The following is a 24,542-nucleotide window of genomic DNA, read 5'->3' as shown; positions in this document are numbered from 1 at the left end:
CATGGCCATATTACTGTGGACTAATAAAACCTCACAGGATACAGTAAACAGAAGCATGGACGCCAGAGCAGCAAGCCAACTGCAGTGAGAGCATAAGTCCCTTTGCTCTGGCTGGAATCAAAAAGAAGGCAGAAGGAAAGGGAAGACCAGACTGGCTTTGACATGGCAGTTAGCACAGGAAAGGAGCTGGTCAGTGCTGTGTGAACTACTGAGGCAGCACCAGTATCCTCTTACTTGTTGCTCTTCAGATATGGCTGAAGCAGGGTTTGCTATTGTTCAGACTACGACTGATTGTGGATGAATACAGTAGTAGTGGAAAGCCACAAGTTTAGAAAGCTGAGAGGGTAAGGGCAAATCCATAGCATGTCATATTAAGCACTGAAGAGCTATAAACTATGTAACACAAATAGGATGTTAACAGTATAAGTTCTAAAGTTTATAAAAAAACACAGATGTCAAAGAGCATTCATTCATTCATTCAAACAAATAGTATAGAGACTGTTTCCTTAAAAGATAAATCTTAATATACAGAATAAAATTAAAGGACATTTTTATTATTTTTCACCTTTTCCAAAGCTTGTATGCACGAATGTTTCTGATTCTGACCAGTAAAATTCTATTTTGGTCCAATATATTATCACACTAACTGTATGATCAAGTCCAGCTTGATTATTATAAATGACATAAATCAATACAATTTGAAAATGAAAATCTGTTTCTTTTCTAGATGATGGACTTTTTTTCTGATGTTTACTCAACTTTAGCCTTAGAGCCAGATTCAAAAAATATTTTCTTAAAAAGCTGATCATAATTTATGCTTAATCTATGCATATTACCTAATACTTTACTGAAGGTCATATGAAAAACTCTATAATAAATAATGAAAGGAGTATGTAAAACCACTAGCCTTTGTTTGCAGTACAGAAAATAGATGTTAGTTCTGGACCAAAACAATCCCACTGAAATACAAAAAAGATAAGGAAAATTAAAAGATATGCAGTGACAATCTGGTGGTCAGCTGTAACAAATCAACAACCATTAGCTATTATGGAAAGTGACAGTGAGTTTTTGTTTGCAGATAAAGGATGTCTTCGGTAGTTTACAAAAATATAAACTCTGAAAAAGGTTGAGAATCATATACAAAAGCAGCTGTTAGAGACGAAGTTTGAAAACCAGAAACCGTGTTAGCACCACAAGCAAGCACAGGGTCGGTCCTGACTTTGTTCTCTATGTTTGTGCAGAATGCAGACTCAGGCGCCATACATATCATTTGCAGTTATAAGGACTGGCCTTGAGGACAGGGTTTCTGTAGAGTAGTCTTAAGCCCTAAGAGGCACCAAGGTTACAAAGTGGAGCAGCTATCCAGATCACAAGTCCCGACGGTACAGTAAATCTCGTGTTGCCTTGTCAACTTTCTGCTGGTAGTCTTCTAGTTTGTCAAGAATTTTCTGGGACAGCTTGTAAGGGAAAAGAAAGAAGTCATTATATACAACAGTGAAAACTGAACCACTCTGAGTTCACCAACCAGACTACCTATGAGAGATGTTGGCCGCTCTGCTTCATTATTTACCATTCAGAGCAGAGGTCTGGTCACTGTATACAGAACTGACCCTTCTGTGTTATAAGTAACCATCATTTCTGTTTTTTTCGTTTGTTTTTGTTTGTTTGTTTTTTGTTGTTGTTTTTCGAGACAGGGTTTCTCTGTGTAGCCCTGGCTGTCCTGCAACTCACTCTGTAGACCAGGCTGACCTCAAACTCAGAAATCCGACTGCCTCTGTCTCCCAAGTGCCAGGATTAAAGGTGAGCACCAACACTGCCTGGCTTCATTCTTGTTTTTGTAATACATTTTGTAAATATGCAAACCACACTTTTTTTTTTTTTTTTGCTGCTGTTGTTTTTTTATTTTCCAAGACAGGGCTTCTTTACATAGTCCTGTTCTGGTTGTCTTGGGACTCTGTAGATAAGGCTGGTCTTGAATTCAAGAGATTTGCCTGCCTCTGCCTCCCAGGGGCCATCACACCCAGCTGCAAACCACACTTTTGTGTGCTTATAGAACTCAAAAACTTATGCACACCAGGCAATGGCTCTACCACTGAGCAATATTTCCAACTCAGTTATACTACTATGTATGTTTGTATATATACACATGTGTATATATGCATGCATTTATTTATTTAGGAGACAAGGTTTCACTGGGAGGCTTTAGTCTCCCAAGTGCAAGCACACCAGTTTTTGTTTTGCTTTGAGACAAGGTCTCAGTACATAACCCTGGCTGGCCTTAACTCACAGATACCCTCTACGATTAAAGTTGTGTACCATAATTCCTTGCTTATGAAAATGCAAGCTTGAACTCACAATCCTCTTGCTTCTTCTTTTTCACCATATCCTACTATAGTATTCTACCACAACAGGCCACATCAGTCTTTTTTTTTTTTCCACTTTTTTGAGATAGGGTCTTACTATGAAGCCCTGGTTGTCCTGGAACTCATTACGTAGACCAGGCTGTTCTCAAACTCAGAGATCTGATAAGTGCTGGGATTAAAGGCATGAAAAAAAATTAAAAACAATTTACTTATTTTTACTTATTTTAAAAAATTTGTTACTACACTTACATTGGTGTTTTGCCTATATATATGCGTGTGAGTATATGTGTGAAAGAATCAGATCCCCTGAAACTGGAGTTACACACAATTGTGAGTGAGCTACCATGTGGGTGCTGGGAAAGGAACTCTGGTCATCTGGAAGAGCAGCTGGTACTCTTAACCATTGAGCCACCTCTCCATCCCCATACCAGAATTTTTAATCAAAGAATTAACTAGCTCTTTTCACAGAATGAGACACTGCATCTGATTTAACTAGTTCATTAGCTCCTTAGTAAAATATAGAACTAATATTTATTGTGCTTATTTTAAATTGATAAACCCAACTGACAGTAACTAACTTTTAGGGATATCTTGTCTTCTTCCTTGCTTAATCAACACTTTAAACACAGCTTAGGTCTGGGTATGGTGGCACATGTCTATGCCCCAACACTGGGGAAGCACAGGGTAAGAAATCATGAGCTTGAGAGCAGCTAGAACAGACATCTACCATATCTAAAGTAGCACTGAAAACAAAGGGGGATTTTGACAAAAAGCAAAACAAGGAGCTTATACTCTAAATGAATGTTTCACTCCTTTTTGCTAAGATGGCACCTTCTCATGCTGCCTAGGCTGACCCTGAACTGCTACAATCAAGAGACTGATTTCTTGCCTAAGCCTCAGTAGCTAGGACTTAGGTGTGTGCTACTGTAATAAGTAGTTTATAGCCGGGTGGTGGTGGCGCACACCTTTAATCCCAGCACTTGGGAGGCAGAGGCAGGCGGATTTCTGAGTTCGAGGCCAGCCTGGTCTACAGAGTGAGTTCCAGGACAGCCAGGGCTATACAGAGAAACCCTGTCTCGAAAAAACAAAAAAAAAAAAAAAAAAAAAAAAAAAAAAAAAAAAAAAAAGTAGTTTATAACCATATTTTATGAGTTTTAGTTGATAGGGTTAGGGGACACTGTTGTAAACAACAACAAAAAAAGCCATCCTTATAATGATTGAGCAATCAACTATTACTGTTTTATTTAACTTAGTAGGGTAACTAAGTAATAACTAAGTAATTTATTTACTTAGTAGGGTAAGTAATAGCTAGTATGGGTTCTGGAACACACTGTTGTGTACATAGGTCACTCAGGATAGTGAGGGTGTATCACACTGTAATTCAAATACTATTCATCCTGTAGTGATTGTCTGCCCTGCTAAACACCTTTTCAAGAGTCGGGGTCATTGCTTCTGTGTAATTGAAGCCCATATAATTCCTTAATACTTTTGGAGATGGTTACTTAGACCTTTATTTATAAAGGGGTGGGGTGCAGCACATTATGGGCAATAAATAACTTTGTCCTCCCTCTCCTCCTAGAGACGCAATAATCATGCTCTAGGGTGTGCTTGCCAGTAGAGATCTGTTGAAGATAGCTCAAGGGTTTACTTACTATAATGTTGTGACTGTTGGCACTGTTCTCTCCCAGAGCCTGGAGAAGCTGGTCAATAGAAGAGTATGGGAGCCATACCATTGGGGCTGTTGCTGACAGTGGAAACTGAAAGAAAATGTCTATTTATTAAAATGACACCATTTCTTCTAGGTAGTTGTCTTTGCAGAACTCTATACATGAAACACTTCAAACTCCACCCCTTGCCACCATTATGAAGTTATGTGAGGCTGGTAAAAGCAAACACACTTGCCAACTAGGTAACTAAATTCAATTCCTGGGCTACATGGGGGAAAGAAAAGAAGAAACCCAAGTTGTTCTCTGACTCACGTAAGCACTATGGCACATGTGTGCATACACACACAAAATAAGTAAATGTAATAAATTTAAGAATCATGTGTCCATGAAAACACGCACACACACACTCTTCTCTTTTTCTCTTTCTTCTCCTTTTCCTCCTCCTCCTCCTCCTCCTCTTCCTCCTCTTTTCTTTTTGTTTTGTTTTTTTGAGACAGAGTTTCTCTGTATAGCCCTGGCTGTCCTGGAACTCACTCTGTAGACCAGGCTGGCCTTGAACTCAGAAATCCACCTGCCTCTGCCTCCCAAGTGCTGGGATTAAAGGCGTGTGCCACCACTGCCTGGCTCTTCTTCTTTTTTTTTTTTTTGAGACAAGTTTTCTCTGGATAGCCCTGGCTGTCCTGGAACTCACTCTGTAGACCATGCTAAGTATATTAATATATGCAATTTATTGTATAATACTTCATTAATATAACACACATTCAAAAGGAAACATTCATATGCATCTACCTCAATTCCAAAGTACTGATGTCCTTTTCCTAATACAGCATCTACATATTCAGAGACCAAATCCACAGCTTCTTCTAAAAGGTCATAGTTCAGGTAAAGACGAAGCAACTCTGCAGCATCAACTTTCTGTAAAAAGCAACAATTATAAGCATGTCTACCCCAACTTGAAATAGAACTTTTTTTTTGAGACAGGGTTTCTCTGTGTAGCTCTGGCTGTCCTGGAACTCACTCTGTGGATGAGAGGCGGGCTTCGAACTCAGAAAACCGTCTACCTCTGCCTCCCAAGTGCTGGGACTAAAGGCATGTGCCACCATTGCCCGGCGAAATAGAACTTTACAGTGTTGCCTTCTAGAATGTTTTGTAAATTATCCAAGAAACAAAATGCATAAACAACCTAAATTTATTACCAAAACATATGTTGATTGTTTCTATACTTCAACAAATTAATCAGGTTTTCCTATTAACTCTTTCAATACAATTGTATTTCAACTTATACAATACACATCTAGGCAGGCAGAGCTATATAGTCCTGCCTGAAACCAACCAACCAAACAATTGAAAAATTCTTAGTGTGAGTGAGCATCTGAGTTTACTCATTTGTTCCTTAGGGTAAGATCCATAAATTCCCACGAGCTCAGTTACCTCCAAGCACACTGTAGTACTTGTCTGTTAAGTGGCTTTTCTCTTCTGTTTTGTGATCTAAGACATGTTTTAACTTGTCCCTATTTCAATTTTACATTAGTAATGTCAACATGTTTTCTCAGGGATGCTGAGCACTAAAGTGGAGGATATATGCGTTAACTCTCAGAAAGAATGCAATTCAAAAGTACCACCAGCATTTAAACTGTATGTAGCTCAAGGTGATAGAGAGCATCCTTCTCCTTTTTTATGGCAGATTTTCATGTAGTACAGGCTGACCTTGAGCTTTTGACACCACATGCCGTTCACTTTATGCAGTGCTTGAGCTCAGTGCTTCTCGAATGCTAGGTAAGCACTCTTTCAACTGAACTGCTGCTCTTCTGTTTTTGTTTTGAGACAAGGATTTGCTATATATAGACTAGGTTGGCCTTCAACTCACAGTAATTCTCTTCTCAGCCTTCCACATTCTGTAGTTACAAATGTCTAACCAATTTTACTAACAATAACTTTAGATTCTCTTTCCTTATCCCACTGAAGTGCTTCAGATATTATTTTCAAACAATCGTATATCTAAACCAAATCAGAAGCACTTGCCTCAGCAGCATATATACTAACACTGGAATGGGAAAGAACATACAAATTCATGAAGCTGTGCTGTTATAGCTTATTGCACTGTGGTGGGAATGTACAGAGCATAATATGGTCATCGTCAGACAGGAAGCCAGAGGGCAATTCAGCCTCCACTGTTATTCATAACTGCTCATGAAGCATTAAAACAAGTTGGTTTAGTGTTGCATTTTTAAGCCCCATACCTGGAGGTGGAGGCTGGCAGATTTCTGAGTTCAAGCCCAGCCTGGTTTACAGTGAGTTTTAGGTTAGCCAGGGCTACAGTGGGACACTGTCTCAACAAACAAACAAACAAAACAAAATGTGGAATTCTCATTCCTGGGCTCCAGGTAATCTGACTTTGTAGTCTGACATAAGACTGAGGAATCAACATTTTAAAGAAGCTAACATTCAAACCATTTTGCTACAGATGATCTTGTATAATCCACATGTGTATCATATGTTGGAAGTTTGACCCCCAATGTGGTAGCACTGGGAGAGAAAGGAACCTTTGAGAAGTGGGACCCAGTGTGGGGATGTTTAGTTCAAAGAGGGTGTCTGTCTACTCTAAAGAGATTAAGGTGGTTCTCAGGAGAATGAGCAGGTACGAATGACAGTGGAGGCTGAATTGCCCTGGGGCTTCCTGTCTGACGATGACCATATTATGCTCTGTACATTCCTGCCACAATGCAATAAGCTATAACAGCACAGACATTTCTTAGTAGAGGCCAAAATAACGACCCATGGACATTTAGCTTATCAAACTGGGCAAAATAAACCTCTTTGGGCTGGAGAGATGGCTCAGTGGTTAAGAACACTGACTGCTTTCCCAAAGGTCCTGAATTCAAATCCTAGCAACCACATGGTGGCTCACAACCATCTGTAATGAGATCAGATGTCCTCTTCTGGTGTGTCTGAAGACAGCTACAGTGTACTTACATATAAATAAATAAATCTTAAAAAACAAACAAACAAACAAAACACTGTTGTATTAACTGAGAAGCATTCTATACATTGCTGTTAAGTTTTTAAGCAATGATAGTAGATACTGTTCCCTGAAATATATTCATCATTCTAATTATGAGCTCACTGTACAATGTACAAAGTCCCCAGTACAGTATGTGGAATTTAAGATAAATTGTTTCAGTCCTGTTAGAGATGATTGAAAACCAAAGCACTTAAAACAGTGAATTCCCTTTTGTCTTCTACTTGTTTTGACAGTGGCATCTCATGTAGTCTAGGCTGGCCCTGAACTTCTTCTGACTCTCTTGTCTCTGCTTCTCAAGTACTGCCACACAATTGGCTTGTAAATCAGTACATTTCCCAAATTACTACCCCACCTGAATACCACCTACCTTGTAACTGTTTATAAGCCAATTAGGCAGAGGAACTCCATGAGACAACAACTTGTTAATCACACAATGATGATACAAATTATTCTGGACTTTGTATCTTTCCAAGTAAGTTGACAATAGCCTCCATGCTTCATCTGTAGCACTTGGAAAAAGTAAAAAGGACAAAGGAGTTCAGATTCCTATTCTACTAGCTAACTAGAAACAAAGTAATTAGTTAATGAACTGGGTAGACAAAGGCTGATCTTAAGATTCTCCTGCCAGGCACAAAAATACAAAAAAAAAAAAAAAAAAAAAAAAAAAAAAAAAAAAAAAAAAGAAGAAGAAGAAAAAAGGAATCAGCTTATATCACTGGTCTTGGTTCCCAAAACTGACCAAGCAATACATTCATGTAGAAATCAATTAAAACATTTTCCTTTGTATATGAATATTTGTCTGCATATATGTATATGTATGTGTTCCTGGTACCCATGAAGGCCAAAAGAAGGTGTTGGCTCCTCCCTGGAATGGTAGTTATGAGTTACCACATAGATGTTGCAAACCAAATCGGGTTCTCTGCAAGAACAGCAAGTACTTATGACTGCTGAGCCTGTTCAAAGTCTAGTCTCTGATATTCTAATTTCAGTATTTAAAACCAGTAACCGGGCGTTGGTGCTTTAATCCCAGCACTTGGGAGGCAGAGGCAGGTGGATTTCTGAGTTCGAGGCCAGCCTGGTCTACAGAGTGAGTTCCAGGACAGCCAGGGCTATACAGAGAAACCCTGTCTCGAAAAACCAAACCAAACCAAACAAAAAAAAAACAACCCAGTAACAGAGAACTGCTACTGAGGCAGATAGGTGGCAATGCCTATATTACAGCAGTTAGTAGGTGGAGAGCAAGGACAACCTGCCTACTGAAACTGTCTCAAACAAACAAACAAACAAACAAATAAACAACCCCAACACCACCAAACCAAAGCACTGGTTCAGATCTCCCAGCAGGTAGTGGTGCTTGTCGACAAGCCTGACAATCTGACTTTGACTCCTGAAAGCTGTCCTCACACCTGCAGACATGCTCATTCTCCAAATAAATGCAATAAAAAACCAAAAACAAGTCCCAAACTGTTAACAGCCAATGTGAGACAGCTCAGTGGGTAAAGGCACTTGCTGAGTAAGTCTAAAGACCTGAGTTAGTTCAGGGAACCCAGGTAAAGGCAGTAGGAGAAAACTAATTGGAAACTTCTCTGACCCCCATATGTGGCACTTATGTGTTTCCCACTAATAATAAAGAGTAAAAAAAACCCTGTGACTTGAAATGGTCCTTCCAAGTTAATGTGTTAGAAGCATTTTTTGGGGGGTAAGGGGTGGGTTGTCCTGGTTGTCTTGGACCTCGATTTGTAGACCAGGACTCACAGAGATCGCCTATCTTTGCCTCTCGAGTGCTGGGATTAAAAGTATGCCCATCACTGGCTAGAAACATTTTTAAAACAAAATTTATTTTTATTTATGTGTATGTACGTTTTGTGTGTATATATACATGTCTATAGGTATCTACAGTGGTCAGTCAGGATAGAGTGTCAGACCCCCAGAGTTGCAGTTACAGGTGGTTGTGAGCCAGCTAACATGAGTGGTGGGAACTACCTGAACCATCTTTCTAGCCCGTATGATGGTAAACACTATCCCTGATGTAATAGCTTAGAGAAACGTGGTCTCATGGACAAATCAGTATCCTCATTCAAGAAGTGATTTAGTCATGATGGATGACTAATAAGACTGTGCCTTTCTCAACCTACCATCTTCTGCTATTGAATGACAGCAAGAAGGTCCTTGTAGATGCTGGAATCCTGATGCTGGAGTTCTAGCTTTCAGAACATGAGGCAAATAAAGTTCTACTGTTTATAAATTATGTAAGCTCAGAAAATGATGTAACATAAGTAGAAAGTATTTAAATAAGAACTTTCAGTTTCTAAAGCACTATCATTTTAATTGCTAAGCTGCATAAAACAGTGTTAAATGCATTTTATAAAAGGTATTTTACTGGAATCAGGCTTCAGAAAATTCTTTTTTTTTTTCTTTTTCCAAGACAGGGTTTCTCTGTGTAGCCCTGGCTGTCTTGGAACTCGCTCTGTAGACCAGGCTCTCCTCAAACTCAGAAATCCACCTGCCTCTGCCTCCCAAGTGATGGGATTAAAGGTATGTGCCACCACCGCCCAGCAGAAAATTCTTAAGAACCAGTATATTCACACTATCTTGAGCAAAGTAAGTACACGAAGGATGTCAGAACAAACTAAGGTTAATGCATGGCAGACTGCTAAAGAGTAATTTGTAAAGAGGATCCTGATGAGAGCTTAATGGAAAGCAATCACAATTGAACTGAGTAAATAAAGAAGTTTGTCTTTAGGGGTATGTTAACTTTTGTTTCCTTCAGTTGTGTGTGTCTTGCCTCCGTGTGTATCTATGCACCACAGCTTCGCACCACCCAGATGATACTGATCCCCTGAAACTGGGGTTAGTGAGCAACCATGTGGGTGCTGGAAACAGAGTCATCTCTTCAGACCCATGGTTATGTGTGTGTTTGTTTTTGTTTTTCCTTTGAGAAATGGCCTTATTATGTTGACCAGGCTGGCCTTAACTTTGTGGGTGTAAGTGATATTCTTGCCCCAGTCTTGAAAGTAGTTGTGAACTATAGGTTATCTATCATCACACCATGCTAACACAAGCATCCTTTTTGTTTGAGGAAAGGTTATGGAAAAGGAGCATCTCCTAGACAATACATCATGGCCTGAATAATAAATGCTAGGATGCCACCCTAATCATAAACTTGCAGCTTCTATTTTATTTTTCTAAGACATGGTCTCTATCACGTAGCTCTGGCTGCCCTGGAACGTGGTCTGTACACCAGGCTGGATTTACATTCACAGAGCCCCACTTGACTCTGCCACCTGAGTGCTGGGATTAAAACTGTGTTCCATTACACTCAGCATTCATTCATTTAATTAATTTTAAAATAATGTATGTACACGTGTGTGTGTGTGTGTACACCTGTGAATGCAGGTGCTGACAGGGTCCAGAAGAGGGCTTCAACCCCCTGGAGCTCCAGGTATTATACTTGTGAGCTGGCTGGTGTGAATGCTAAGGAACCAAATTTGAATCCTCTGCAAGAGCAATATGCACTCTTTTAAGTTTTTTTTTTTTTAAAGCCTTTAACACCCGGTATCCCCAGGAGGTCTCCCATCCACGTACTAACCAGGACCGACTCTGCTTAGCTTCCAAGATTAGACGAGATCGTACGCGTTCAGGGTGGTATGGCCGTAGACAAGTTTTTTTTTTTTTTAAAGACAGGGTCTCACTATATAGCTCTGGCTGTCCTAGAACTTACTCTGTAGACTAAGCTGGCCTCTAACCAGTCAGTATTCTGGCTGTAACATCCACTCTTAATCACTGAGCCATCTCTCCAACCCCAACTTTCATAAAAACTTAGCAGAGGGCTGGATATCTCAGTGGTGAAGAATACCTGCTGCTTTTCCAGAAAATTCAATTTAGTTCTTAGCATCAACATCAGGTGGCTTACAACTTCCTGTAACTTGAACACATGCAAACACACATACTACATAAGAAAAAAAACAATTAAAAATCTTAAAAAACAAAACAAAAACAAACAAACAAACGAACAAACAAACAAAATCCTCATAAACCCTAGGTAAGGCAGGTTTGACATTGCATGCCTGTAAATAATCTCATTGCTCAGGAGGGTGAGGCAGGGAAATTGAGAATTTGAGAATAATGAGGGCTAAATAGTGAAATCATAGTTCAAAATAGTGAGAAACCTCAAATTACCCTCTCCCTTCTCAAAAAAGAAGCAAGAGATAGCAGTATGGTCAGCATAAAGCACTGTTCACAGGGCAGGAGAGATAGTCCGGCAGTTAAAAGTACTTGTGGCTCTTGCAGAGGACCTGGCTTTAGTTCCCAGCACCCCCATGGTGGCTCACAGCCATCTATAATTCCAGTTTCGATCTCCCCGGTCTCCAATGGCTCATATATATTTAGACAATAGATTCACACATATAAATCTTTTTTAAAAAAAGTTATCCATTCAGGGAAAGAGTGCAACAGCTTTGCCAAAGGTAAATCTACTTAAGTCTTAAGGACCCCTAGGGCTATCTATACCTGGACTCCTTGGTGGTGATGACAGAAGATAGCTGATTGGCTGCTAGCCAGGCCCAGGCTTCTCCTTGTGCTGCTTCTCCTCCAAACTGCAACTTAATGCACCTGCAATGGAAATGGTCCCACACCAGTAACTAAACGCTGAAGTGAACTGCTTTATTTAGCTATTACAACTAGGCAGTTAAGACAATTTTAAGCCAGGTGGTGGTGGTGCATGTCTTTGATCCCAGCACTCAAGAGGCAGAGGCAGGTGGATCTCTATGAGTTAGAGGTCAGTCTGATCTATAGTATGAGTTGCAGGACAGTCCTTTATCAATAAACCAACATAAAAAGTTTGATTGAGCAGGGCTGTGGTGGCGCACGCCTTTAATCCCAGCACTTGGGAGGCAGAGGCAGGCAGATTTCTGAGTTCAAGGCCAGCCTGGTCTACAGAGTGAGTTCCAGGACAGCCAGAATTATACAGAGAAAAACCCTGTCTCAAAAAACAAAACAAAAGTTTGATTGAGGGCTGGTGAGATGGCTCAGCGGGTAAGAGCACCAACTGCTCTTCCAAAGGTCCCGAGTTCAAATCCCAGGAACCACATGGTGGCTTACAACTATCTATAATGAGATCTGACGCCCTCTTCTGGTGTGCCTGAAGACAGCTGCAGTGTAGTCACATATAATAAATAAATAAATCTTTGATTGAAAATTATTTTAATTATTATGGGTGTTTTGCCTCGTATGTCTGTGTACCACTTCCATGCCGGGTACCTGTGGAAGTCAAGTAGCCAGTTTTCTTAGCTATTGAGCTACCTCTCCAGTTCCCCAAATTACAATGTTTCAAAAATATTTTCATTCATGAAGCATGTTACCAATAGCTATAACTTCAATAAAAAGATGTCTGTAGTATCAGCCCTTAAAATGCTAGAGTAGCAGACTTTTAGGCCAGTCTGGGCTATATGGAGAAAAACCTTGTCTCAAAAAAATAATTGCTAGGAACAGAATCTATGAAGGACCCTACACATGTTAGGTAAGTATACCCTGTGTTAAAATTTCAGCTCATAATTAATTTTTAGGGACAACACAATAGCTCAGTAGTGTTCACTATGCAAGTGTAGAGCACAAAGTTTGGCCCCCAGTAGCCAAATAAAAAGCTGGGTGTGGTGGCATTCCAGTAATTCCAGTGTTGGGAAGGTAAAGAAGGAGAGCTCCTAAGCTCACTGGCCCATCAACCAAGTCTAAAGGGCAAGCCCCAGGCCCCGGTGAGAGATCATGTCTCAAAACCCGAGGGGAACAGCTTCAAAGGAAGAGGAAATGAGGAAGGACTAATTTTCAAAAATGACTCCAAGAGATATAGGAACGAAAATAGCACATGCCTCATCTAGAATGAATACTATCATTATCTAATTCAATGTCTTCTCAAGAAAGGTCATAAATCAAGATTTTTTTGTTGTTGCTGTTTTTCGAGACGGTTTTTCTGTGCAGTCTTAGATGTCTTGGAACTCACTCTGTAGACCAGGCTGGCCTTGAACTCAGAAATCTGCCTGCCTCTGCCTCCCAAGTGCTGGAATTAAAGGCGTGCAACACCACTGCTGGGCAAGATTTTTTTTTAAATAAAATAAAACTATAAGCTATCAAAAATTTTTAAGAATTTTTGCAAAAATGAAACAGAGCATCTCTTTATAATAGTTTAGCAGCTTCTGATAATTGTCTCACACTAAATAACATGACAGAATCTCTGCATTAGAAAACTAAGGCTATGGGAGCTGGAGATGGCTTAACAGTTAAGAGCACTGACTGCTTGTCCAGAGGTCCTGAGCTCAATTCCCAGCAACCACATGTTGGCTCACAACCATCTGTAATGGGATCTGATGCCCTCTTCTGGTTTGTATTTCATGTCTGGTTATGCATGAAATAAATCTTTAAAAAAAAAAAAAAAAGAAAGAAAAAGAAAAAAGAAAAGAAAAAAATTAAGGCTATTAAAATGTAATTTTTACTTACTTGAAAGCAAGCCCTTCAAAGACTGGTGTTAATGGAAGCTTAAAAGTCTGACAGAGTGATATGGCAGTGTCAAAGAGGCCAGCCTGAACCAAGAGGGTGCCCATCTCCTTTGCTGATGAACTTCCTGTGAAAATGGAATATGGCTACTTAGTGTACCTAAAGGTATATATAAATAAGACTTTATATACGTATATAAATAAGTTTTGATTATTAACAAGTACCTCTGCCTTAGTTAACACGCTCTTGCCTTAGACCCACCTACCACATTACCCCACTGCCTGGTCCCACATCACTGGTCAGGTTGGTTAGCAGTTAAGCTCCTACCTGCAATGGCAATCACTGATGGATCATGCCGAGCCAATGTGAGGCGAATTCGAGCTAAAGAACATTCTTTCTCGAGATCTTCCAATTCCAGAATTTCAATTTGCCGATTGGCTGGAAAGCAAATAAATTTTATTATCCAAAGAATAAGGAGTGTCTATCAGGTGAAATTGTCAATTTCAAGGGGACAGTAAATAACATTCCACTTTTGGGGGGTGAGAGTGGGACAAAGTCAGTTTAATTTTCTAAGGTACAGAGGAAGAAATGAATAAAAAAGAGGAATCAGTAAAAATTAAGCACTATCCCTTTCTTATATATTTACAGCTGACTCAAGCAAAGGATTAGAATCAAAACCTGCAGTTGGAGAGTGCTTAGTGTATTAAACATGTAACTTATTTAGATCTTAAAACTGCCTAAGTGAGAGAGGCAGAATTAAATCTGGATTCCAAGCTCTCTGTGAAAGACCATCATCCCCTAGTCATAAAGGATCCTGATGAAGAAGTTTGGTACTGAGTTGACTTGAACACAGTAAGCAACACACTTGTGTTTTCTAGCCCCCTCCCCCAGCTCCCCTCTCAGGTCTCAGTACATAGCCCTGATTAGCCTAGAACTTGTTATATTGACCAGACTGGCTTCAAACCCAGAGACACACTCATCTCTGCCCCAGAGGGCTGGGATTAAAGGCATGTGTCACCACACTTGGCTCTATTAAAGATCACCAATTGGGCAAGAGTAGCTGGCCAGTGAGCTCTCAGGATCTTCCCATGTCTTCTTTAGAGCTAGGCTACAGAAGCACACTGTATGCTTGGCTTTTTATGTGGGTACTGGGGATCTGAACTCAGGTCCTCATGCTTGTATAGTAGGCACTTTATCCACTGAACTATTTCCTTAAACACAAAGAAATACTTTCTAAAGTAATTTTCATTTCTTATATGACAGTATAGTATTTTCAAAGACCTCTTAAGACAACCTTTAGGAGATTAGAATATTGAAACTAAAGTAAAATGAAGTAATTTTTACCACAGGTAATGACTATGTATGATATCTGTAATATTATATGTAAATAATGTTACGATCTGTCTATATTACATATAATCACTGTAACATTAATCTCACACACACAAAAGACCTTAATCCATGTCTACTGAAGTATAACAATAGCTACTATCCATAGATCAGAAATCCCTGGCTCACTTGGAGTAGCAGTGCACTCGCCATCATGATTCCTCTTAGGAGATGCTCCAGGGCGATCAGACTGGAAAAAAAAAAAACAAAAAAAAAACCAAACAGACCAAAACCAGTGACTTAACTGTGAAAACATTTATCTTCATTTTTATAGTATTAACTGTGATTAGAGCATTCATGTTTAAATTATCGATAGAATATTTGATACCTAACAGGACTTATTTTTATTTCAGGTGGCATAACTCTTTTACAGGAGTTCTGTAACATAACACAACAAAATGGAGCCGTTTGTTAAGAGAAGTAATTTGCTTACATGTTATTTACACCAAGGTCATAATTTGATCTGTATATAAATCACATCATTTTCATTGGCTCTGTAGTTCTATCATTTACTGGTAACCTTGGGCAATAACTTAGTAAATTCTGATACTATATAACACAAAAACCTATCAGCAAGATAGGAAAAACTGTCTGACTTCTCTAACGCAATTAACCAAGACTAAAATTAAAAGCAGATATCATTTATTAAGCCCTTTTTTTGAGACAGGGTCTCATGTACCCCAGGGTAGCCTTAAATTCACTCTGTGGTAAGGTTGGTCTATTCCCCCTTGACTTCAGTTCCTGAGTGCTGGGATTATAGGTATGTGCCACCACCACTCACATCCTCAGTAGATTCTTTAAATAAATGAAGCAAAATGAGAAAATAACAGTTGAAAGGACAAAAACCCTATAATTAAAAATTTCTCCAAAGAAAAAAATTTCATACCACTGCCCCAGAGGCTGGCTGTACGATCCATGCATATTCTGGACGAATAAGCCGTAAACAATTAATAGCGGCCAGGTAACAGTTGCCTTGCTTCTCAAGTCCCCTGAGAGTTCGAACCTCTCTGCCAAGACGCATACCATATTCAAACATCACTGTACCAGCTATGAGACAAGAGTACATTAGACAAAAAATGTTTCTTTACAGATACAAACAGAATGCATTACACATGAGGCACTAACACCTGAAGCAAAATTGAGTGTAACTTAAAATCACACATAAAAACTGATGAGAATATGGAGCAAGCACCATATAATTCAATCTTAAAAGGGAAATAAAAAGGAAATTCTAACATATGCAACTATACGGATGAACCCTAAAGTCAAGCTAACTGAAATAAGTCAGTTCCAAGACAAGTACTATAGATCAGTAGCCAAATTCAGAGAAGCCAACCAGAACAGCGTGTGCTGGGGATGGACTCCAGGAGAACAGGGACATGGAACCTCAGTTTTTTAGAAGGAAGAGTGTCTTGGAGAGTGATAAAACACTTGGAATATCTCTGAACACAGCTAAAATACATGGGGAAAAAAAGGCTAGAAGTAGCTCAGATGTAGAGCCTTTGCCTAATGCCTGGGGCCCTAAGTCTGACCTCCAGTATAAAAAAAAGAAAACAAAGACAAAAACAATAGTAACCCCTCCCCCCCCAAATGGGGCTGATGAGATAGCTCTATGAATAAAGGCACTTATCACCAAACCTGACAATCTGTTTGACCCTTGGAACCCACATGGTCAGAGGATAGAATTGACTCCTATATATTTCCTCTGACTTCCCTAAGTCTGCCATATACATGTGCACAGAATAAATTTATTAAAGATACTACTAGAAGAGATGGCTTAGGGTTAAGAGCTGTACAACTTGAATTCAGTTCCCAGCATCCATGTTGGGCAACTAACCTGTACCTCTGAGAATGCATAGATTAAACAACTAACCTGTACCTTTGAGAATGCATAGATTAAACAACTAACCTGTACCTTTGAGAATGCATAGATTAAACAAGCCAGGAATGCTGACACGTCTCTAATACTATTTGGCTGCCTGAGGCAGGAGATCCTGTCTTAAAACAACAACAACAACAACAAAACATTTCCTGTTTTTCTTCAGATTTTACCATGTTTTAATTATGTGTATAAGATGTAAGGAACTGTATGTCACATGTGTGCAGGTATGCATATAGAACATCAGATCCCTGGAGCTGGTTTGTGAGCTATCTGATGTAGGGTGGTACTCACACTCGAGTCCTAAGTAACAGAAGTGTAAGGTTTCAGCTGCTGAGCTCTCTCTCCACGCCCTATAGTTCTTTTTGAAAAACTGATAAAATGCACATGGCATAAAACTGACCATTTAGTGGGTTTTTTTTTTTACTTGTTTAGAAGTGTATGGACATTTGTCTATATGTCTGTCTGTCTATCGCCTAGTGTTCTCTGCATTCAGTACCTGTATTCTGGTCCTTATCATTGTACAGCAAGTACTCTTAACTACTGAGCTCTCATTTTACTTTTATTTTTGTTAGTATAAGAGAATGTTGCCAACATGGTGGTATACCAGCACTCAGGAGGCAGATTTCTGCGCTTGAGGCCAGCATGGGCTACCTAGTAAGTTCAGAGACAGCTGGCGTAACATAGTAATACCTTGTCTCAAAAGAAAAGAGAAAGAGATAACGCCCATAGTCATTTGCAGTAATCATGTATTAAGAGTCACGATACCTATAATGTACTTTTTTTTTTTGGAGACAGGGCTTCTCTGTGTAGCCCTGGCTGTCCTGGAACTCTTTTTTTTTTTCTTTAAGATTTTATTTCTTATGTATGTGAGTGTTTTGCCTGCATTTGTCCATGTACACCATGGGCATGCCTAGTGGGTGCCCTTACAAATTAGAAGAGGGTGTCAAATCTTCTAGAACTGGCGTTACCAGTGGTGGCAAGCCACTGCATGGGTGCTGGGAATTGAACCTGGGTACTATGACTAACTACTGAATTATTGCTCCATGCCTGTACAAATTTTTTCGGTGGGGTTTTGTTTTTTTTTTTTTTTGTTTTTTTAAGATATAGGGTTTCTCTGTATAGCCCTGGCTCTCCTGGAACTCATTCTGTAGACCAGGCTGAGCTCAAACTCAGAGATCTGCCTGCCTCTGTCTGCTTCCTGTGCAATGGAATTAAAGGTGTGTGAGCCATCACTGCCTAGCTGAATTGTGATCCTTTTAAAGAGTTTGAATAATGTTGAAGGGATATGGCAATTTAACCAATGATAATAGGGAAGACTATCATATTTAGGTGACCTAAGTACATTTAAGCAGTTAGAATTTTACTCTAAGAAACAAAATAAAAACAGGAGGCAGTCAAGGATGTAGAGCACAAAGTGTTTCTAGTTTGAGAAAGTCAATACTCCCTTTACCGTTAGGCAGAAAATGAATGGAGTATATTCCAGTTTACTGGAAATCATTTGAAAATGTTATAGAATGAGAGCCAATATATATAAACTTTCAATGTTATTGGACACACACATATATATATATGGTTAAATTATATATAATAAACATATATATTTAAGACACATGTCCATACACAATGTTTTTGGAAATATGATTAACCTAATAAAGTTGCTTTTAACACCAAGGTTCTGGTTCAGTTACTCACCTTTTCGGTAATTGTGGCGGTAAATGTGAAAAGCGTAGAGAAGTTCGTAGTAATTGTGAGTCATAAGGTCCACAGCTCTAGCACGTGATTCGATTATTCCTACAACCTAACAAAAGATGAGTGATCAGATGCTGGTGTTACTAGCAATCATGGCAGCCAAAAGACTTGTTACTAGACAAAAGTGGACAAATTAATTACCTCATCATGCAGATTCACATAGGGAAACTCTACAAGATCCTGCAGTTGGGAGCGTTCGCAGAGAACAACCACCAGCTGTCGCAAACAGTCTAACTGCCTAGAAGGAAAGAAGCAGGTGAGGGTGAATTGTCTGAGTGAGTTAAACAGGGCTGGTAAACTGCCTTCTCTAAGAACAACTGGGAAATACCTGCTGGAGTCAGGAATTTGGGTTAAGGCCTCATATGCTTGGCTATTATGACCCAAGTCCAAATGATGTTTGAAAATGCATGTTCTTAAAGTAGCCTAAATGAAATATCAAAAAAGAGCAACAGAAGTTAACATGCCAAATTCATAACTAATCTTAAGGAAAACAGCTGAATTTAGTTAATTTTTACCTGACTTTTCCAGTCATCACCTGCTTCAGTAATTGCTGATGTAGCAAGCTGAATAACCAGCTCAGGCAATCCAACAACGTCTAGTAGACGTAAAACCTAAAAAGTTAAAAAATTTCTATTAAAATTCATGTGACTAGGGAGTGGGGAGATGGCTCAGCAGTAGCACTCCAATGGTTCTAAGTTGTTCAGAAAAGATAATTAGGTGAGACCATGACAGCAAGTGTGTAGACCTGGCCACTGAACTAGCACAAGAGGGAGGTGCCAGGATGGGCAGGGTAGACTAGGTAATATTAAGATTAGTTAAGATCTTCCGGCTGAGCTCCCAGATTGGGATGTGGAGGTAGGAGGAACAAGAACTACACAGTGAGTTCAACCCTGGGCTACACAAGATGGTATATCAAAAATGAACCAACCTACCCTCACCCACAGGTCGGTGTGAAATCCATTTGCTTTACAAGAAAATGCTACTAGAACAATGACTAGCTCTAGTTATAGATAAATTTTGTTTGCAAGTGTTAGGTTGAAACACATCAGGTGACATTTAAGAGATGATTCAAACATTCTCTATAGAACATTGGTTAAGAACCACTATTAATGAGTAATAGATTATACAGCACTTATAGTTGTCCTATTTCACTTATTTAATTTATAGATAAAGTCCTACTATTGCCAGATTGAATGGAACTCCTGAGTTCAAGTAACCCTTATGTCTCAGCCTCCCAAGTATTGAGACCAACAGGCACGTGCATTTTTCGTTCCCTATTGACAGATGTGATGAAGTAAAGAAAAAGTTCTAAGACCCAGATATGTGTATATCCTTACATTTGCAACCAGTAAGCTGAGAGGACAAGAATCACTCTGATTATAGAAGACCTATATGATATAGGGGTAACTACTACACTCACGGCAACTGGATGAAGACTTACAGATTATTAGTAAAGAATAACCTGTTCAAGTTCACTTAAGAGTCTTGGGATGTCCCAAATCTTCACACTGAAACCACCATACAGTTTCCAAGATATCTTGATAGTAAAGTAAAATTTCTTCATCTGTTCCCTTGATCTGGCTTACTTTTATCAAATACTTAGCAATATCACCACCATATATATGTACTTATTCTTTTAAAGCCATTTCCCATTTCAACTTATATGTCAATCAATATCACTATATATACATGTATGTGTGTGTGTACATACACACACACACACACATGTCTAGTTTCATATATGTATGTATGTATGTATGTATGTATGTATGTGTCTAGCTTCTTTCCCACCCAAGGATCAGGGAAGTGACTTTGAAAGAATATGTACAATTTTAATATAGGTTGATTACCCTTAATCTAAAATCCACAATACCCAAACTGAAACTTTTGGAGATGGCCCACTGGTAAAAGACTTGCTGTACAAGCATGAGGACATGAATTAGGCAGGAGGGTGTGGCAGCATGTAACAGTAAGCACAGTAGTGGGAGGCAGAGATAGGTAGATAGTGGGGGTGCTTAATGGCCAGTCAATCAAGCCAAAATGGCTGGCTCTTTGTTCAGTGAGAGACCCTGTCTTAAAAAATAAGAGAGGGACTGGAGAGATGGCTTGGGGGTTAAGAATATGTCCTGCTCTCCCAGGAAACCAGTTTGGTCCCTAGCACTGTAGAGCAGTTCAAAACCACTTGTAACTCTGGCACCAGAGGGACAGACTCCTTTTTCTAGCCTCTGAGGGCACCCATACATGTTACATACACTCATACAGACATAAACACATAAAATCAAATCTCTAAATTAGGAAAAGATGGGTGGTGGTGGTGGTAGAGGAGAGATGGCTCCATGGTCAAGACCACGTTGTCGCTCCTGCAGAGGACCTGAATTTGATTTTCAGCACTCATATGGTGGCTCACAAGCATCCTTTATTCTACTCCAGAGGACCTCTTCTGACTTCTGTGGGCACCAGACACACACATAGTACATATACATATATATGGGGGTGAGGGAAAAGCCTCATACATAAAAAAATTAATTAATACTCTAAAAACAAAAAGGAATAAGAAAAGAAAAAGAAAAAAAATGGAGGGGCTGGAAAGATAGCTCAGCAGTTAAAAGCACTTCTTTCTATTGTAGAGGAGTTGGGCACAGTCCCTAGCACCCACATGTTCTCTCACAACCACCCAAAATTCTAGTACAGAGGATCCTATACCTTCTTCTGACTCTGCAGGCACCTGGCATGTAGCACCTGGTGTACTTACAGACACACAAGCAAAACATTCACAAACACAGAATTTAAGAAATAGAATTAAAAAAAAAAAAACTAAACTAAAATAAGGATGGAGAGATGGAGACTGTGGTATTAGAAGATACATGAGTTGACATCTGCCTTCCATGAATGAGCACACCACACCCATTACTTTTATGAGTATTACTTGGAAAATAACTTAAAATCTTTCATTAAATAAGTTTATCTTTTAGTATATATTTCTTACTCAAATTGATATAGATGATGAATTTTCTCAAGTAGCTTTAACAAATCTATTGTGATCATATATATCCTTAAAAATTTATTGTTTCATAGTTATCTTGAAGTGGCACTTCATGGCTCAAGGTTTATTTAGTTTAAAATCACATTTTTAAAAAGTCCCATTGTTTTTCGGTTATCAGACTTGCTTATACTATAGTCTGCCACTGTTGTAATGTAGCTGGTGAAATTTTAGATCAAGGGTAGAAATGCTAGGTATATCATTTGTGCAAGTTTGTACTTTCACAGGTAATATATTGTCTTCAACATGGCTCTTTTGAGCTTAAGTGGTATTTTTTTCTTCCTAGGGTTCAAACTTAGAGCCTCAAATACTTGGCAAAGGCTCTGATAGTAAGCTATATTCCTACCTTTTAAAAAAATGAGATAGAATCTCATTATAGTTTCCAAGCAGGTGTTGGAATGTCTACCTTCAAGTGATTCCCCAACCTTAGCCTCTCAAAAGCACTTATGGATAGATGCTAATTCACAGCATTTTGAGTGAATTTAAAACCACAAATACACACACAGACACACAGACACACAGACACACAGACACACACACACACACGGGGGGAGGGGAGAAAGAGAGAGAGTTTTATTCACATGAAGAAAACAATGGGTCAATCTAGTTGGTCATGTAAATATAAGCCACTGAACAAGAAGGAACAGGTGAAGGTGACACTACCTTACACCCACCCCTAGCTGGAATGGTTTGACTCTTCCAAGAGGCCTACCTAGGACTGAGCCACAAATGGACCAAATGAGAGTACCAGGTAAAGTTGAGCTAACAGACACAATGGCTTCCTCCAAGAGAGAAATATCAAGACAATGTATTTGAGATGGATGTACTTCTGTACAGAGTGTTTAAGAAGGGCCCAAGCACAACACCATACCTTATCATAATACTGCAACTTGGGGGAAGACACAATCTCCCCATCCTCTGATCGGATCAAGCGATCTAAGAATTCTTCTTTGCCTACTTCAGATGCTGCCTGACAGAAACATTCCAGAGCCTGAAGAGATAAATAAAAAAACACAAGATAACTTACTAGAGACTGTGCAAAGGTTGGACATAGCGGGACAGACACAGCTTTAACCTCCACAGTTCTGAGACTTGGGCTACATAATGAGACTGTTTAAACAAAGAAAAAGTTCACTTCAATTCTAGTTACTATAATTCAGGATGCATTTACTAGGGAAAACTAAAATAGAAGCAAAATCACTTAAGAAAACCTATACTACATTCAAATTTTCTGTCAAATCTAAATTTTCTCTGTTTATTTGTTTTAGTTTTTTTGAAACAGGGTCTCTATATGTAGCCCTGGCTATCTTAGAACTCATTCCGTGGACTCGACTGGTCTCAAACTTAGAGATCTGCCTGCCTCTGCTTCCCAAGTTGCTTGGATTAAAGGTATGCATTGTAATGTCTGGCTGCCAAATCTAAATTTTGAGGAATTATTTAATATTTTTCTAAAAATTTTCTCATTTAGAAAAAAAAAAAATATATATATATTTTTTACATCTATCTTGTACACATTGTGCCACAGCACACATTCAGAGGTCAGAAAACAACTTTCAGAAAATGATTCTTCCCTTCTGGTATGTGGACTTTGGGGACTGAACTTAGGTTTGCAGCAAGTGCTCTTACCACTAAAAAGTTACCTTGTTTGTCCCTATCTCACTTTTAAAATGCTACTATATATTTAAAGACTTATATATTTGCTGTCATGTATACATATCGTATGTGCACATCAGAAGGGGATGTCAGATTCCCTGGAACTGGAGTTATACTATAATAGCTGTAAGCCACCATGTAGGAATTTAACCTGTGTCTTCTAAAATGGAAACAAGTACTCTTAACCACTGAAACATTTCTCTAGCATGTTAAACACTACTATTTCTAAGCAAACATGTATTGACAGATGTGATGACAAGTCCCAGCACTCAGGAGGCAGAGGTAGGGAAATTTTTGTTGAGTTCAAAGCTGTCCTGGTCTTCATAGTGAGTTTATGGTCAACTAGGGCTTCATAGTGACACTGTCTCAAAAACCACAAAACAAAACAGAAAAAACAAATATACTTCCAGTACTCAGGAGGCAGAGGTAGATAGATGTCTGTGAGTCCAAGGCCAGAATGGTCTACAGTGAGTTCTAGGCCAGCAACGGCTACATAGTAAGATCCTGTCTCAAAACAAAATACAGCTATGTCCTTTAATTCCAACAATTTGGGAGACTGAAGTAAGTACCAGAATAGCAAGTTCAAGGCCAGCCTCGCCAGCAGTGGTGGCGCATGCCTTTAATCCTAGCACTTGGGAGGCAGAGACAGGCGGATTTCTGAGTTCAAGGCCAGCCTGGTCTACAGAGTGAGTTCTAGGACAGACAGGGCTACGCAGAGAAACCCTGTCTTGAAAAAAACAAAAACAAAAACAAAAACAAAAAAAGGTCAGCCTCAAACTCAAATTAAATTTTTAATAAATAAAAGGATCATTAGAATTAAGTCACTTCTATCAACACACCTGATTTTATATTTTGAAGGAACAAATTCATATTATTTAATTAGCAAAGGTGGAATTGATCCATGAACATAGCTAAGTGGAAATGGACTCGTCTAGTAGGCAAGGCTCTAGATTTAATCACTAGTATCTCACAATTCCATGTAAAGTTTATTAAGATGTCTATTTGGGTTTTTAAAAACTTAAAAAATTCATTTTGATGTTTTTGTTTGGTACATTTGTAATAAAGTAACTACAGCAGCATGTTACCAACTACAGGATGAGACCAGTAGATATAGACTGTTGACTAGCTCAATCTTTTTTTCTTAAACTGTATTATTTTCTTAAACTGTAAAAACAGGTGTTTTGCATATATTTGTGCAACACTTGCCAGAAGGCTTCAGATTCCCTTGGAGCTCTGGTTACACTTGATTGTGGGCTGTCACATGGAATAGAAATTAAACCTGGATACTGTG

At 39.1% G+C, this 24,542-nt stretch overlaps 1 protein-coding gene across 1 annotated transcript in view; it reads right to left on the bottom strand.

Moving 5' to 3' along the window:
* Positions 1–24,542, bottom strand: part of Nup160 (nucleoporin 160) — a 31,523-nt gene continuing 6,981 nt past the window's right edge. The window contains exons 2-15 of the mRNA XM_031373237.1: positions 22,470–22,589; positions 19,074–19,169; positions 18,887–18,981; positions 18,700–18,796; positions 18,502–18,607; positions 15,814–15,974; positions 15,057–15,117; positions 13,866–13,976; positions 13,542–13,665; positions 11,562–11,663; positions 7,420–7,561; positions 4,820–4,945; positions 4,016–4,120; positions 1–1,457 (exon numbers count right to left, since the gene is read on the bottom strand). Coding sequence (XP_031229097.1) covers positions 1,368–1,457; positions 4,016–4,120; positions 4,820–4,945; positions 7,420–7,561; positions 11,562–11,663; positions 13,542–13,665; positions 13,866–13,976; positions 15,057–15,117; positions 15,814–15,974; positions 18,502–18,607; positions 18,700–18,796; positions 18,887–18,981; positions 19,074–19,169; positions 22,470–22,589 — 1,536 coding nt within the window. The 3' untranslated portion in view covers positions 1–1,367. The remainder of the gene's footprint in view (positions 1,458–4,015; positions 4,121–4,819; positions 4,946–7,419; positions 7,562–11,561; positions 11,664–13,541; positions 13,666–13,865; positions 13,977–15,056; positions 15,118–15,813; positions 15,975–18,501; positions 18,608–18,699; positions 18,797–18,886; positions 18,982–19,073; positions 19,170–22,469; positions 22,590–24,542) is intronic.

This window comes from Mastomys coucha, unplaced genomic scaffold (genome assembly GCF_008632895.1).
Source record: "Mastomys coucha isolate ucsf_1 unplaced genomic scaffold, UCSF_Mcou_1 pScaffold15, whole genome shotgun sequence".
NCBI classification, from domain to species: Eukaryota; Metazoa; Chordata; class Mammalia; order Rodentia; family Muridae; genus Mastomys; species Mastomys coucha.
Note: the sequence above shows the minus strand (reverse complement) of the source record. Positions and strands in the feature narration are given on the sequence as shown.